This window comes from Bombina bombina, chromosome 3 (genome assembly GCF_027579735.1).
Source record: "Bombina bombina isolate aBomBom1 chromosome 3, aBomBom1.pri, whole genome shotgun sequence".
Lineage (NCBI taxonomy): Eukaryota > Metazoa > Chordata > Amphibia > Anura > Bombinatoridae > Bombina > Bombina bombina.
Genome location: NC_069501.1, coordinates 398,908,229 through 398,926,654, shown reverse-complemented (window position 1 = coordinate 398,926,654; position 18,426 = coordinate 398,908,229). Strand labels below are relative to the sequence as shown.

The 18,426-nt window shown below is 38.8% G+C and overlaps 1 protein-coding gene across 1 annotated transcript in view; it reads left to right on the top strand.

Annotated features, from left to right (window-relative positions):
* The first annotated feature begins 1,816 nt into the window (after window positions 1-1,816).
* Window positions 1,817-18,426, top strand: part of BCAS2 (BCAS2 pre-mRNA processing factor) — a 29,286-nt gene continuing 12,676 nt past the window's right edge. Inside the window, exons 1-4 of the mRNA XM_053706564.1 lie at window positions 1,817-2,168; window positions 4,952-5,044; window positions 8,676-8,746; window positions 9,832-9,993. Coding sequence (XP_053562539.1) covers window positions 2,076-2,168; window positions 4,952-5,044; window positions 8,676-8,746; window positions 9,832-9,993 — 419 coding nt within the window. The 5' untranslated portion in view covers window positions 1,817-2,075. The remainder of the gene's footprint in view (window positions 2,169-4,951; window positions 5,045-8,675; window positions 8,747-9,831; window positions 9,994-18,426) is intronic.

Sequence of the window (18,426 nt, the reverse complement as noted above, 5' to 3'; positions counted from 1 at the left end):
TCTCAATAAACATGTAGAAGGGATTTTAACTTGGCGAAGAGAACATTCTAAACACAAGTTATATGATATCCTGGTCTTATCAATACAAGTGTAGATTAAAAAAATAGTGAAACCATGCAAGGCACAACTCCATTACCTGGTAGCATAAAATTAGACACTTTACAGTGATACATTTTGGTTTTAACCAACACTTTTTTTACAATAGACTTTTATTAACAGAAAATTATTCTGTCATCACTATATCAGCAGCATATGCACATATGCTGTTTATGCCTTATGCACAAACATTTAAACATGGCACCTTTTTAAAGACCAAGCCCTGTTGAATATTTCCCCCATTTATTTCATACAAGATGCCACAGTCTCTCTGAGCAGGGTGGTGTCTGATTGCTGGTGCATGGGGTGCACACAGCATATGTCATTGAAACACTAATAGCTTCTAAATACATACAAAGAATAATGTGGTTTACAGATCTGTGTGTGTGAGTACAGATTTGTGTGTGTGTGTGTGTGAGTACAGATCTATGTATATGTTTGTGTGTGTGAGTACAGATCTGTGTATATGTATAATATTACACCTGGCCCTTTGTCTAAACCGTTTTATACAAAGGGCCAGGTGTACTATTGGCCGTGTGGACAGGGTTCTACACTTAAATCTGTATGTCCTCTATTTGTATGTACCAAAATTTACAGAGTATGTACTGCCACCCCCTTCCCGCATGGCAGGGAAGGGCCTGTCAATCACCCCAAGCAAGCGTGCTCAGGGTGATTTCTCTCTGTCAACTCAGAGGTGACGGAGATTGTAAAAAGCAGCGGTTATCACACTACTTAATAAATGGAGCCCTTAAAGCCTGAAGAACTCCAGGGTTGTCTTGTCCACTTGTCTTCTATTTAATGTGTAAATGTTAGCGGCTTCTATGGTCATTACAGAGAATTCACCATTTATAATCCCTATGCGTCATATTGATGAGGAAGCAAAATAACCTGCAGTCCCTGCTGCAGCTCTCCCAGCCCTTATAAACGTCCTGTTTTGCTGAGGACCACCTGACCATGCCCTGATTTGCTTACTACCTGCCCTGCTTCACTCTGTCCTTTCTGGAGGAATCTTTTAAGGTTTGAAGTTTAATAGGGAATGTTAGTGTAATAAAACATCATCATTCTGTACTAAAACGCCACTGGAATACCTATCTTATAACACCTTTCAGTTACTATAAGAGATGGGACAATAAACAGCTGTATAAGCAAGCTGTATATGGGCAACATGTTTTGCAGTATGTGATTTAGTTCTGTCCCTATCCCTATACAGGACATGACCACTAAGGGGCCAATGTCCTTTAGCAGTATGTGATCTAGCTCTGTCACTGTGAACAGGCTAATTCCAATCCCTATACAGGGCATGACCACTAGAGGGCAAGATGTCCTTTAGCAGTATGGGATCTATCTTTGTCACTGTGAGCGGGCTAATTCCCATCCCTATACAGGACATGACCACTAGGGGGCAAGATGTCCTTTAGCTGTATGGGATCTATCTTTGTCACTGTGAGCGGGCTAATTCCCATCCCTATACAGGACATGACCACTAGGGGGCAAGATGTCCTTTAGCTGTATGGGATCTATCTTTGTCACTGTGAGCGGGCTAATTCCCATCCCTATACAGGACATGACCACTAGGGGGCAAAAATATCCTTTAGCAGTATGGGATTTAGCTTTGTCACTGTGAGCAGGCTAATTCCCATCCCTATACAGGACATGACCACTAGGGGGCAAAATGTCCTTTAGCAGTATGGGATTTAGCTTTTTCACACTGAGTGAGCTAAATCCCATTCTCAGAAAGGACAATGTCCTTTAGAGGGATAGAATCTAGTCTCAACCAAACTCAAATACTACTAAAGTAATAGGAAGTGGAACGCAACGCAATCGCGCAGTTTTTGTTAACTGGCCATTCTGCAGTTACTTCCGTTTCACTTATGGAGACCAATCAGAAAGGAAGTAGAGTGTCCTACTTTTGTTAAGCGGATCAGCTATTGCGGGTGGCTTTTGCGCATGCGTGTTTGGGAAACGTGCCAGGAACCAAGATGGCGGGTACCAGTCTGGTAGCTGGAGAAGTGGTTGTGGATGCTTTGCCCTATTTCGACCAGGGATATGATGCTCCCGGTGTGCGAGAGGCGGTAAGTGATAGCGGTACATTACGTTTATTTAGTAATGGCTTTCACCGATTCGCTCAAATACCCGTAAATTGCGCTTTAATCATGGGTGCGTTTTAACAAACATGAGACTTCTGTCTAAGTCAATGATTGTGTTTGTACGTAGAGGTTTCTAAAAGTGCCTCTTGTGTTAAGATGTACACACGTCTGTCTTCATGATTTCTTAAATATTGCTGTTAAAGTGACAGATGACGCCTTATAATTACAATGCTTTACTGTAGCATACCAAGAGAATATGAAAACTTTTTCAACACCTTAACCTTTGTGTTTGCTGTAATTGTTTTCCAGTGGCCAGCACCCCAGCCATAACTGGAGGAGCCAAGCTGGACTAGACATGGATAGCCACTGTCATTTTGTTAGAAACCATTGCATGATTTTGTGATACCTTATCACCACTGCGGATGTTAGCGACATATACTTAGCAGGATTAGGTTTATGAAGTACTCAGTGTACTCTTCCAATTCTCATAACTGAAAAACACATAATTTTGAGTGTTAGAGCGATTTGTAAACTGTCAGATTTGAGATTTTATAAAATGAAAGGAAATCTGTAGTCCATGAAATATATTATAAAGTCAACTTTAAAAAAGCACTATTTATGTTAAAAGATTACTTTTCAATAATCTGGTTTAATTCCTGCATTGGCTGCCTCCCATAAACATATATAATTTTTTTTAAGACTGACTTGTGAGTGATTCAGCCAGCAGTCAGAGCACTGCTCACCTTATGTATTTCTATAAAGATGCTCTTGTGCTGCTGTTAGATTTCACTGATATCAGCAACGGCACTAGACCATGCTGCTATTGAAATACATAGGACTGGCAGTGTGCGATTTATTGCCTGAATCACCCGCAAGTCAAGGTCTTTAACCCCTTAATGACCAGTGATGTACCCTGTACCTTGTTGGCCTTTGAATGGGGTTTTTTTTTTTTTATAGCATAGTCTAGCCTAGCCGCCAGCGGAGAGACTGCGCTATTCCCGGAAGTCTGCAGCGGGAAGGGAGGTCCTAATCGTGTGGTCCTGCCGCTTGCTGCAAGTGCCGCACTACTTTGACCTGAAAAACTCTTAACGACCAGTAACGTTGAGGGTACGTCAGTCATAAAGGAGTTAAAAATTATTTTTATGGAGGCAACCAATTTTTAACATTTCCTTTTATTTATTAGAATCTGTCGGTTTTAATGAATGTACACTACAAACTTTTTCCTACAAATATTTTTAATATACATATAAAGTTAACAAGATGCAAATTTATCTTTACCTGATAGTCACAGCTATCTTGCTGTGTTGTTTAGTCCCTCACAACATGTGAAGGGTGATATTTACCACTGTGAATGATGACCACTCACAACCAAGCCAAATCGCAGTGTGGTACATTGAATAAGGATGCTCTCTTAACTGTTTGCATGTCTCTCTTGTGCAGCAAATGTAAACCTAAGGTTAACCCCTCATATCATTCCATAATTGTCTTAACCCTTTCATGACAGGGTTAAAGTGCCTACATCGGAACAACTGTTCCGATGTAGACAAATTGAAACTACGCGATCGTGCATACGATCGCAAGATTTCAATTATTGGATCGCATCTGGGGGGCGTCCCTACAATCCTAGGAACGCCCTCCAGACCGCGATTAAATCCTTGAAGCACAGAAGGCTTCAGGACAGCCGTTAGTTATGACGTTCTATTCTGTCATAACGGCTTTAAAGACCAGTCTAATTATGACGGAATAGAATGTCATAACGGCTTTAAAAGGTTAAGCAGATAACTGCAAAACAATACACTTTATACTAACAATAATGTACATTGCTAGCCTTGTCAGCTGTAGATCCAAGCCTGGATTGACTCCTCCAAAAGAGGCATGGTGGATGAAAGTTGGCAGTTGAAAAAAAATTTCAGCAAACAAGATGTTAAGGGACATTAAACTCTAAATAACTCATTGCTTGAATGACGTATTCAGAGGAAAGATTAGCCTACAAATAATTTGTATATTTTTTTATTTTTTTTAACGTTTTTTTTTATTACAAGAGAATACAAAAGAGGAAAAGTATGATACAATACAGCTTATGCATTGAGAGATGCAACATTTGAGGAAAAAGTAATGATATTTCATTGGTGTTATGGATACAAAATCTGTTCTGAAAAGGCAAGTAATGTGTTTTAACAATGTCCATAAGAAAGTCTCTTGTCATTTTATTTACAGCTTATCATCAAAAGCTTTTACACTCGTTTCTTCCCCCTTGTTTCTCTTTTTTTTAATTTATTTTTTTATAACATATGTACGATAGGAAATAACAAAAACAAAGGACAGCCTAAATTGCGTTAATCAGAATTATGGTAAACCGGGGTACATAACCGTATATAATCTTAGATATGGAATATGATCAGGTAAGGCAATAAAGCCAAAGGTTGTGGAAGTGGGGATTATTCAGGAAACTAGTGTATGAGAAGCATGGCACAGTAGAAATCAAGACGGCTAGTTTTTTGATAGTGATATTTCTCTAAAGTCAGTAGCCAAGTTTGTATATGTATTTTTTAAAAATATATTAGTAGTTTAAATATGTGCTTGAACATAGATCAGATTCTGTATCTTTCCAAGTAATATCCTCTATGAAATTAATACAGATAATAGAGTCAATGATAATACAATGTGCTCAGCCTTTTTTAAATGTGAAAATGGCCTTGGTGAGGATAACAATATGTGGAATGTGTAACCATTTTTAATTTTGATGTTTTTCTTCTGTATTTTATTAGGCAGCCGCATTGGTTGAAGAGGAAACCAGAAGGTACCGTCCTACCAAAAATTACTTAAGTTATTTACCAACTCCAGATTTCTCAGCGTTTGAGGTAAGTATCTATTATATGTAAGATCTTAAAATGGGAAGTCATGCTTTCTGTTTCTATTTCAGTTGTTTGATTGGCTGTACTTGACAAATCCTAGTAGCCAGGATGTCACATTAATTATTTCCTTAGCTGCAAGAGGATTTGTGGCTGTCTCCTATACTGTATTCTGTTCCTGAATTCTAGCTGTATGATAATTTCAAATAATTGTAAATGCATTTGGTCGATGTTCCCTGATCAGAAATTTCATATGGCAAAAAGTTGCAAATTAAATAAAAGGTGCCCATGGCATCTTTAAAATTGGGCATGGCTTTTACATACATATGTATACAGAGAAAGTCTGGCACTCTCTTGCTAGTACAGTCCTGGCCAAAAGTTTTGAGAATTACACAAATATTAATTTTCACAAAGTCTGCTGCTTCTGACAAAAAGGATCTAAAAACACAGATGTTGTTATGGTATAATTACAAGCATTTCATAAGCGTCAAAGGCTTTTATTGACAATTATATTAAGTTTATGCAAAGAGTCAATATTTGCAGTGTTGGCCCTTCTTTTTCAAGACCTTTGCAATTCGCCCTGGCATGCTGTCAATCAACTTCTGGGCCACATCCTAACTGATGGTAGCCCATTCTTGCATATTCAATGCTTGGAGGTTGTCAGAATATGTGTGTGTGTGTGGTGGGGGGTGAGGGGTTTGTTCACCCGCCTCTTGAGGATTGACCACAAGTTCTCAATGGTATAAAGGTCTGGGGAGCTTTCTGGCCATGAACCCAAAATTGTGATGTTTTGTTCCCCAAGCCACTTAGTTATCCCTTTTGCCTTATGGCAAGGTGCTCCTCCAACATTCTGGAAAAAACATTGTTTGTCACCAAACTGTTCTTGGATGGTTGGGAGAAGTTGTTCTTGGAGGATGTTTTTGTACCATTCTTTATTCATGGATGTTTTATTATGCAAAATTGTGAGTGAGCCCACTCCCTTGGCTGAGAAGCAACCCCACACATGAATGGTCTCAGGATGCTTTACTGATGGTAGTGCTCACCTTTTCTTCTCTGGACAAGGTTTTTTTCCAGATGCCCCAGACAATCGGTATGGGGATTCATCAAAGAAAACTACTTTACCGCAGTCCAATCCCTGTAACTTTTGAATTATATCCGTCTGTCCCAGATGTTTTTCCTGGAGAGAAGTGGCTTCTTTGCTGCCCTTCTTGACACCAGGCCATCCTCCAAAAGTAATCGCCTCACTGTACGTGCAGATGCACTCGCACATCCCAGCTGCCATTCCTGAGCAAGCTCTGCACTGGTGGTGCCCCGATCCCACAGCTGAATCAACTTTAGGAGACGGTCCTGGCGCTTGCTGGACTTTATTGGGTGCCCTGAAGCCTTCTTCACAACAATTGAACCTCTCTCCTTGAAGTTCTTGATGATCCGATAAATGGTTGTTTTTAGGTGCAATCTTAGTAGCAGCAATATCCTTGCCTGTGAATCCCCTTTTGTGCAAAGCAATGATGACTGCACGTTTTTCCTTGCAGGTAACCATGGCTAACAAAGGAAGAACAATGATTTCAAGCACCACCCTCATTTTAAAGCTTCCAGTCTGTTGTTCTAACTCAATCAGCATGCCAGAGTGGTCTCCAGCCTTTTCCTCATCAACACTGACACCCGTGTTAAAGAGAGAATCACTGACATGATGTTAGCTGGTCCTTTTGTGCCATGGCTAAAATCCAGTGGGAATGTTTTTTTGGGGATTAAGTTCATTTTCATGGCAAAGAGGGACTTGCAATTGATCTGATCACTCTTTATAAAATTCTGGAGTATATGCAGATTGCCATCATAAAAACTGAGGCAGCAGACGTGAAAATTAATATTTGTGTCATTCTCAAAACTTTTGGCCTGGACTGTACACGGCTAAGATTTAAAGCAAAAATGGAAGAGTTAGTTACCGCGTTTGGCTAAAAGAGCCAAGCCCAGGAACCACATCAAGGTCTCTTCCCTCCTGGGTCCTTAGCCACTGCCACACAATGCATGCTTTCAATCGAACATTCATTTTTTAGCTCTGCTTAATGGTTTAGGACCTTTTGATGGAAGGTCTTGAAGGGTTACTATACCAGGCATTGAACTGGTATCGGCCTACCATGGCAGACCATCATATAATTTCACATTGTGTCAGGGTTGCAAAGACATAACTTCAAGGCCGACAAATTCTTAACCTTAGGGTTCAACAGCTTATGTCAGGCGCACTCTGCTGTAATATATTATGAACAAGTGGTTAAATTGTTGCTTCGGGTATGTTTTTTTTTATGCAGCATTTTAGTACATTTTTAACCCATTTGTGTTCTGTGTAATCAGTTCTATGCAGTATATAAAAGAACAAATTATAACGGTAATGGACTGCTCTCCCAGCATAAACTGGCTGCACATCTCCTGATGCAGACAGCTAACCCTGGAGCACACCGAGGATTCTCTTCAAGTATACAAGAAAAAGAGCCCTACAAAATAAATTCCCATGCCTTGAGCTATACAGTTTATTGCAGGGTGTAGTAAAATTGCCAAAGCTCCTTCCTTACTTGCTGTCTTTAGGTGAAATTACATCTTTTAATTATATCCCTATATAGACCCAGTACGTTGCTTTTAAGCATGTTTCTTATGAAGGAAAAAAAAAAAGATTAGTACTTCTCAAGCATTTCCAGTGCTGCTCTCTGATCTTAAATAGCCATAGAACTGTGTGCATACAAAGTCTACATTCAGCTGTCAGTGGCATTTACAAAAACAAACAAACATCTTACAAACTTGCTTTAAACTGTAATACAGACCCTGCATACTGTACAATAGAACATTGCTTTAAATGATGATATACAATATTTAGAAGTTATATCAGTTATCCTATATTGTTGCTCTTTCATGTACATGATAGAATTGTTTTTACTGTCATATTCCTTTAAAAATTGGAATAATGAGATGCAACATGATCTTCTACAGGAAAAATCAGTTTTGAATTCAACTATAAAGTAAATTTAAAATTTTCCACAATTTTAATTAAAAAAAAATCAGTTGGCTCACTGAACTAATGTTGTTTATTCCATGTTTAAACAGTGTTGTTTTTCATGCCATATGATCTGTTTAATTGTTGTAAATTTCAAAATGTGTAAAAATATTATAGATATAAACGTCTAAGTGCTTTTTAATATTTAAAACGGTTATCTCTTTTTACAACATTTTATTGCTTTTTACCAATTAACAATAACGATTAAAGTACTGGAGTCATACACCCAAAAGTGGGGCCTAAGAAAACTACACTTTGCCCTTTTATTTGTATAAAATACAAAATTATTCAAAACTGTGTGAGATAGTTGTAAGGTATTTTTTTGCACAGAAATTGAAGACTTTGTATCTAAAGCATTATAATTGTATTTACGTTGTGCAGACTTCTATATCGCTAATAGTTTTAGATTTTATCACTGAAATAGGTTTACATTCTTATATAGGTGTGAAAATCCAGATATTTGCGTGTTGCCCTTTTTTCTTCTAATGCCGCAGACATTTTCTAGATACTTTTAGTGAAGGAATGCTGAAATGTACTTGTCTGTTCATAGAATGTATAATTATATATTTACCTTTTTGTGTTTTTGCTTGAATACAGACAGACATAATGAAAAATGAATTTGAAAGACTATCGGCTCGGCAGCCAATTGAGTTACTCAGCATGAAAAGGTCAGTGATACAGAGAGGAAGAAGGCTGTGCATTTGCACTTATAGCAGGGCTTGCCAAATTCCAGGAACCGTAGCCCCAATGTTCTTGTAGTATTCTGTTTTGCAAAATCTCATTATCGTGCATTTATATATCATTTTCTTTCTCTTGTCTTATGCATCCTGGCAGACATTTGAGCCTTTATCCTACTCAAACCTTTCCCTTCTAATGTAGCCATTGATTGTGAAAGCTGCTATGATGGGGAGGTAGGGGACGCGTACCCCCTGCAAAGCAATAGGGAAATGCATTTGTGTTTGGATATGTTGGTGTCTGTGTCAACCATCAATGACATGAGACAGGGATCTCAAACATTACTGTAGAGTTTGGCACCTCATCCCTCCCCAATAATTTGACAATATGTGGGTACACATCACATGCTAATACTTTTAAAACAGATACTCATTATAAAATATTTTGTTATTGCTCATCTATTTAAATATTGGTACACTTGTCCTTAGTGTAGTGAACTGAGATTTCTCAACATAATCCTGGGTATAAAAGGGACAGTCTACTAAAAAAAATTTTTTATGGCTTGAAAAGATAGATAACGCCTTTACTACCCATTCCCCAGCTTTGCACAACAAACATTGTTATATTAACATACTTTATCACCTCTAAGATTGCCTGTTTCTAAGCCGCTGCAGGCCACCCCTTATCTCAGTGCTTTTTATTAGCTCTTTACAATTTTGCATTTTAGCCAATTAATGCTGGTTGTTATGAAACCATTATCATTCTCCACGGGACTGAGCACAATTTTATCTGTGGCACACACGAACTAGCACTGTCTGGCGTTAGTGCCAGATATAACTTGTTTATGAAAAACTGAGGAATGGGTAATAAATGGATTATCTACTTTTCGAGCAATAACAACTTTTAAGTACACTGTCCCTTTAATATCTGACAGTGTGAAGTAAATTGCTGTTACATTTAAGTGAATGTGAAACAATTAAAGGTTTTTTTTTTTGTTTTTTTTTTTATTATTTTGGAACACAAACACTGCAGTACAATAACGCAATGTAGAATTAACCAATTTTTGTTTCCATTTTAGGTATGAGCTACCTGCCCCCACTTCGGGGCAGAGGAATGACATCACTGCGTGGCAGGATTGTGTCAATAACTCCATGGCCCAGCTGGAGCATCAGGCAGTTCGCATTGAAAATCTGGAAATCATGTCTCAGCATGGCTGCAATGCCTGGAAAGTCTATAATGAGTAGGTTGTTCTTGTGTTCCACACTGATTCTGCTATTTTGTTTGCTACATCGGCTGTGCTCCTAACTGCACTGCTCATTATGTCATGTTTCTGATGGCGGATGTTTATTCGCATTGTAGTGTCTCTGCATATAGCTATCCTATATAATAAAAGGCCAAGTGTGTTTGTCCGAAGCTGTCATGCGCAGTAGACACTGCGCGCGAGGACAAACACACCTGGCCTTCAACACTGCAGAGTGAGTAACGGGCCGGACGTGGCGTGGCCGTGGTGTGGGTGGGGTCGTGCGGGCCGTGCCGAGAGCTCCAAAGAGGGGGGCTAGAGACAGAGCAAAAGAGATAGAGAGAGACAGCAAAAGAGAGAGGGGAGATAGAGAGAGCAAAAGAGAGGGGGGGAGGGAGAGCTCAAAAGAGGGGAGATAGAGAGGAAGAGAGACAGCAAAAGAGAGGGGGAGGGCGAGATAAATCAAGAGGGGGAGAGAGAGAGAAAGAGGGGGGGAGAGAGAGAGCAAAAGAGGGTGGGAAGAGAGCAAAAGAGAAGGGGAGAGAAAGAGAGAGAGAGCAAAAGAGAGGGGTGAGAGAGAGCAGAAAAGAGGGGGGAGAGAGAGAGCAAGTGGTGGAACTGCTGTACTGCAAAAATTGGCCCGTGTACACGGGCTTTAGGACTAGTACCTATAATAAAAGGATAAACAAAGTGCACCTATAGTGTAAAAGGGACCCAGAAATTATGTTAACGTTTAATGTATCACTTTTAAACCAGTTTCTATACATTTTGAAGCTGGAGTAACAATAGCCAATGAGAAGCTATATTTTCTGAGCAGCTTTATTTTGTTTAGCTAAAAGTGTTACTGTGCTTCAGCTGTGTTATTAGTAATCAAAATGCAGAGCAGTCTGGGACATATAACCGATAGAAATCAGAATCTATTTTCACATTTTATCCTTGATTCTCCTGCTGCTGATTGCTGCTGTGGTTTGTGACAGGTCTAATTCCAGCACCAGAACATTAAATCTAGCACAGAAGGTTTTATGGAGAAGCATTTATGCTTGTTTTGGGAACTGAGCTGTTCTGTCTAACAGTAATACACCTGTCTCTTACTGTCCTCTGGAAAGGAGCACTAGGCTGGAGGGCTAACATAATGCCACCTTAGCAGTAGGTTTGCTGGTTCATCACTGTCAAATATGTTTAATAGTTTTGCTTGCAGCTGTTTAACCCCCTGCGGATCATTGCATTTGGCGATTAGCAGATCTCTGGGTGTTTTGAATTTGGATAGCTTTTAAAGTGACATTAAACACTATGATATTATATGTAGACTCCACACTGCTTTATTCAACACACTCAGCCATTGGTTGCACTGATCCATTTAAAACTCTCTAATTGGCCTCAGCAGATAAGGAAGCCTAGGTTACAACATGGCAATGTTGCCTTTAAAGTGAAGGTCTATTTGGATGAATTAGTGCCCTGTTTTAATAAACCTATTAAAAACAAGGGCACTTTTAATACATCAAAATTGACATTTCACTCCTTTTCTTCAAAAACTTACCTTTTAATCCTGAAATCTGCTGCAGCGCTTCCTCCACCTGTCGCAAGCCCTCTTTGCGGGTCCAAAATGACGAATCCGGCTTCCTCCAATCATGGCGTTGCATCAGGCCATGATCCCCCCCGGGTGAAACGTGTAGAACTGTGAGAAGTGAGAGAGATTGATAAACACAAGAATCTGTGACCGACGCTGGAAATCCTCTTTAACTGAGGACTTGAAAGGATTTGGTTACAATAACCAGCTTTGCGTACAAAGAACTAAAGAGCAAATTGAGATCCACCCAAAACAGGAGTCCGGTCGGAGGAGGAAAATCTGGAAATACTTGCACAAGTATACTTTGATATTGACATGCAGTGATGTCACATGAATAACGTCAGCGTGGTGATCTTCGGAGGATATTGGCTTGTCGGAGCCATAGAGAGTAAAGACGCCAAGGAAAAAAGGTTAGATTCGTAATCCTAGACACATAAGGAAGGAGGTAAGAAAGACCTCCAAGCTCACTTTGTAATACAGAAACAAATTGATATTGTGGAACATAACAATATAAGAGGGTTTTAAAAGTCCTTGTAAACAACTAGTTGGGATCACATTTGAAAGGTGATTACTTGCCATCAGCACAAGGGATAATCCACTGTGCTATTAATAAAGAACGGTGTTATAAGAGAGCCGTTGTATGTTTCAACAAGAATACACATTAGAGACAGCTACTGCATATAAAGATGACAAGATATTTTTAAATTGTGTGGGACTTATATTATCTTTTTAATTTTTTCAAAAAGAATATTTTCATTTTTTATATTTTTCATAATTTTTTTAAAGAGTTTGAGTCATTTGCCCATTGTTGACACTATTTTAGAATAGTTTTAGAATTGGTTTAAGAGAACAATATAGAGTATGAATGAAAATATGAACGGATTGAATAGATTGACATAATAACAAATTGTTTCAATGCTGAGAGGAATTATACCTTCAGGAGATACATTGTATGAATCACAATCTATGGTAGATGTGGAATAAATATTCCTTTTGAGTTTTTTAAATTTATTAATAAAATATTCTTTGTATACAATCCCCATTGTCTGATCTTTAATTAGAGACCGAAAAGAATATTACGCTTCAGATGATTATGCTATTAGGATAACATGAGTGGTTAATATCTAAATCCCAGAACTCTGTACTAAGGGAATTTTTTTTATTTTTTTTTATTCAATGTTAATTGATTAGGAGACCTGGAAAAGGAATACAATGTGGAAATATCTTTAGACTACCTAGGAAGGAGGTAGTTTATATTGAGTGGCAAAGTTGGGTGTAGTTTAGCGCATCATTTTACAACTTATGAATAAAAATTACAACCCACAGTATTTTAAAAGGGGCATGTCCAGTTTTTTTATTTTATTATTGTGAAATTTAGTGGAGATAGAGACATAGATATACCTATATAGACATACAGAGGTTTGGAAGAAACCTAAGACTCAAGGAATTCTTTCAAATTGATACCTCTGAACATTCACCTTTCAGAGCCAAAGATACCTTTTTGATCCAAAGACAAAAATTCTGTCTATCTGCACGAACTATTTAACTCAACAAATGTTCGAAAGGAAGAAGACTCCATGGCATGACAATATCTCTAAAGAAGAAAGATTTGCCATTGACACCTTAAGACAAATCCATAGTGATTAGACCTGTGGATAAAGGTGGGGCCATTGTGATCATGGCCCTCTCTTACTACAGAGAAGCGTCATTTTCCAATTAAGTGATGACAAAACCTACCGAATACTACCCAGGAATCCTACCCCCACGTTCAAACAAGAGTGACCACAAACTCGCTACATGGTGTCAGCAAGGAATGATCACAGATCATGAATTCAAGTTCCTGCAACAAGATATTTCCATCACTCCTGTGCTGTATACACTTCCGAAAGTGCACAAGGATGCCCACAGACCACCAAGTAGACCCATTGTGTCTGCAAGAGTGTCCCTGCTACAGCCACTGGCACAATTCGTCGATTTTCATCTTCAACCGTGGGTCAAACATATGAAATCATATATCCAGGACTCTAATTCTTTATCAGATTGATCACGCTATTCACTAACATCAAGTCCTCTGATCTCCTGGTGACTCTAGATGTGTCTAGCTAATACAAAGTAATTCCACAAGATTTGGGTATTAATACAGTAAGACACCTCAGACGCATCCCATATGTGGGATCTGCAGAATATGTGCTTATTGAATTACTCACCGACTGCTTAACCAAAAACTATTTTCTCTTTAAAGAGACCCATTACCTATAAGTTGCTGGAACTGCAATGGGGTCCAATGTGGCCCCATCCCTAGCGAACGTATTCATGGCGGAGTATGAGACACACAAGATGCAATTATTCTCTAATGAACAGATCAAGCTGTACTGCCTCTATATCGATGACCTCTTTCTGATATGGGGAGGGGATGAACAGTCACTTAACCAATGGGTCAATAACCTTAACAATATTGACAGTACGATTTTAGATTTCAACACAATGTCAATTCCGCAAGATAATTGATTTCCTGGACGTCAGAATATTCAAAGATGGCAACAGATTGGGCACAACACTTTATAGAAAAAGTACAGACAGGAATTCAATCCTTTGGAGCGGATAGCTGTCATCCACCCTCACTTAATACGCAACATCCCAAAATCGCAATACCAAAGAGTGATCAGAAATAATACGAACCAACAAAAGTTTATTCAACAATTAGAGGATATGACCACAAGGTTCAAGCAAAGAGGATACAATCTAGAACAAATTAGATAGAGGGCGCCACATGGTGCAGATCATATGAGGTAAATATAACACAGCGATGTGATAGTAAGAATCCTACTCACAAATTGTAGCGCACATAAAAGTGCAGAAAACGCAGTCCGGAACCACACGTCGTCCGGTCGACCACAATGGATGGTATTGCACAGATGGAGATCCTCGTCTCACCAGGGAGAGTCCAGGGAAATCCAAGGAGGTGGAATGGATGTGGAACTATGCACCAAAGTTCCAGCCAAATGCTCAGGGGGGACCAGGATAAGTTCACCAGGCCCAAGCCCAAGGATAAAAAAGGATAACCGGCAGCAGATAGAGAATTAAAATATATAAAAGGTTTTATAACAATGATAAAAACAACAGCAACGCGTTTTTCAGTGATACACACTGTTTCATCAGGCTATACAAACATTCTCAAAGCTGCCATATTTAAACTAGTTGGTAACCAATCCATGATCAGAAAAATTTCACACCCCTAATGGAGCATACCAATCTGCAAATGGGGATCCAAGGTGCAAAAGTTAGTTGAATGTACAGATAAAACTACATTAATATTAGTTGTACAAAACATATTTCATCAAAAAAACAATATACCAATAACATACATATATTCAAAAAGTATTATATAATTTTATTTAACTGTTTGAAGATTGTGTATGAGTGCACTGCGCCCTAGAACAGAGAGCAAATTGATATGTCTCAACTGGACAATAAACACATTCTGTTTAGATTTGAATTATACACTATTTGTTTGGTTTTCAAATTGTGTCTAAGGCTATTTTGTAAAGAATTGTTGGTGGCGAGGGTTTAGAATATTAAATGAGACATATGTGTACTAAGTGGCGTAGGGAAAATAATGAGAAAGTGGGATGCGTGTCAAACTATGCTGCATCTGGGCGAGTGTACTCGGATATAGATCGCTAACTTGGACATGATAATCACAGCCATAATATGACAAGAGATAATAATGTGGATACAGACTGAGCCGTTAAATATATCGGTAAAAATAGTAGCAACCAATTATATGAAGTGGGTATAAAATGTTCAGTATTGGACATGATCGGCCAATAGCGTGTAGCTAATACAATAACAATAAGACGTTAGCAGTGATGTCAGAAAAGGTGTGACCAATTGCGCCAATAGTAGTCAGCAGCGCAAAAGTAAGGGGAAAGTTCAGAGGAGATGTGAACGGAGTGTAATGCAAAACCAGCCAATAGGGAGTGGCTGAATGTAAACAAAGGGGCGTTTAATGGCAATCTGATAGTAGCATAATATCGGTGTAGGGCTATCCCTATAGTGACTTACAAAAGGGATATATCACATATAAGGATGATTATAAAACGCATTATTAAAAAACATTGGGATTTGGTCAAAAGGGATCCAATCCTAGGAAAATTAGTAGATCCTGAACCCAAGTGTGTGTTTAGACGAGCCCCAACACTTAAAAGTGTGCTAGCACCTAGTAAAGTTGTAGTCCACAAATTTAATGGAATAAAAAATCCCTCCACACCAACTAAAAAGAATGGAATAGGGAAATGTCCACTTAAAAATTGCAATATGTGTAAATATACTACATTTGGGAGTAAAACTTTCATCTAGCGTCACAAAGAAGCTATATAATATTCCACAATTTTTGACATGTACTTCCACTTATGTTATTTACTTATTGATCTGCAACCTTTGTGGGATCCAATATGTGGGCCGCACTTGCAGATTGATAAGGAATAGGTGGAATGAACACTTAAGAAACATTAAAAACTAATATCGCAATCATAGTGTGCCTAGACACTGCAACAATACACACAATAGAATAACCAACACATTCAGCATTTGCCCACTTGAAATGATTTCCCATTTCTACAATAGATTCAATAGGTTGAGACAGAGGGAAACGTTTTGGATCTATAAATTGAAGACCTTGTTTCCCTCTGGTCTCAACCTCAACATGGACTTAGCAGCATTCTGATATTTATTCTAATATTAATTTCAATATTAATATCATCTCTACTGATAGTGATCATGAGTATTGATATTGTTTCACTAATAGATACTCTCTTATGGTACCCCCATCATCTGAGTATTTCATCCTCACTTCACTATCTGAATACCCTTGTCTCTGATTCCTATCCCCCCTCTCATAGCCACATTGTATCTGGTTTTATGTATATGGACATATACATTATATATCCTTTACGCTCTTATTCCACATATTTTATATACTCCCAGTTCTTTATCTGAGTATAACATGCACATATTCACCTTATCTGTTATTCTCACCATCACATTATTTACACATCTCTATATGATAGCCAACATATGTGTTCTGACTCTGGTTGTCTTTTTAACCACATATATTCTCTCCTTATTCCTTCACTGAGGTCTTCATCTCCAGCCCTACCCTCTCCCCTCTGTCACCTATTCTTATCATATATAGATCAATTGATACTAGTATATCCCTGTGGCTATTGTCCACTTATGACGTATCCGAATGATGACTTGTCTTTCACTCCTCACAAATTCACCTACTGAGCCCCATCCCAATCCCCATATTTAAGCCCTATCATATTGATAATTTGATATGCACTAGACTCCCAATGTTTCTTTATGTATATTCAGCCTTCATATATCGGCAGGCCTCGCATTATATTATGCCTATATTGTCAATGAGCCCCCTTTATATACCACTTCGCTACGGATCACCATTGACATGAATTAGTATTATCATTATAATCCACTTCTAGATTATCCCTACACTCCCTCCCCGGTATATTCTTATTAACGTAGCATATCCCTTTGTAAGTCACTATTCACACTGATGTAATGTCACGTTCTAGACTGATACCTAATGCCCCCTTTACACATTCAGCCACTTTCTATTGGCTGTACTCATAATATTGAGTTTATTTCTCCCCTGAACTTATCCCATCTCATTGCCCCGCTGATTATCATTGGCGCAATTGGTCACACCTTTTTTATCACCGCCTATTTCTCATATGTTATTCCATCCATTGTGGTCGACCGGACGACGTGTGGTTCCGGACTGCGTTTTCTGCACTTTTATGTGCGCTACAATTTGTGAGTAGGATTCTTACTATCACATCGCTGTGTTATATTTACCTCATATGATCTGCACCATGTGGGGCCCTCTATCTAATTTGTTCTAGATTATTCATCTGTGTTCCTGGCATAACACTCAGGAGGAGCGGCCTACCTTCATCTGGAATTTTGCCCACTGCACACACCTTTTGGGCCACACTCTTGGACTCTTGGATTAGATAAGTTCACCATATTGATTGGACTAATATAAATCATATCACCCTTATATTGTTTATTGTTTTTTATAGGATCTCCATTGCTCATCAAACATTGTTGTTATTTATACCCTTCATTGCTAGTATTATCTCTCTGGTATTATCTAGTTAAAGTGCTTCACTAACCTGAACCTATATTGTTTCACTCTTGCCTTATGCGCCTCTTAACTGTGCTCTGGTGACTTTGGGTCTCCAGTGGCACCTATTGTTGTTCTTATAAAGAGGATACAAGTTGACTCAACTTTATAAGGGCAGACAGAGTGCACTCATGACGAATGAAGCCACGAGTTTAGATGACCAGCAATGCCTAACTTTTGTCACATCCTACATGCCGGACAAAAATCAAATTGTTGGAGCCATCTGTGAGGAATGGAAACTCATTCAGTGGGACCCCATTTTACCATTCACTCATTGGGGGACACCCAGGGTGGCCTATAAGAGAGCACATAATCTGATGGATCTGCTTGTGAAAACTGACATACCGCCAGAAGATGTCTCGGATATGGCAGAGAAAGAAAAAGGGATGTTTCAGCTGCACTAGTTACATGCAATAGCATGCTCACTGGCCCTTCATTCCAACACCCTGACAAGAAAAAGAAATATCACAACCACCCACATCTACTTGCTACATTGCCCATGTGGCAAGTTTTTTTTTTTTTTTTTTTATACTGGAAAAACCTGTGATGATGCTTGTTACCAGGATGGCAAATCACAGCTCCACCATCTGCCAAGCTTTTGAAACTAAAAAAGTAGATCAACCAGTGACACGGCACTTTCTGGAGGCAAAGCATTCCA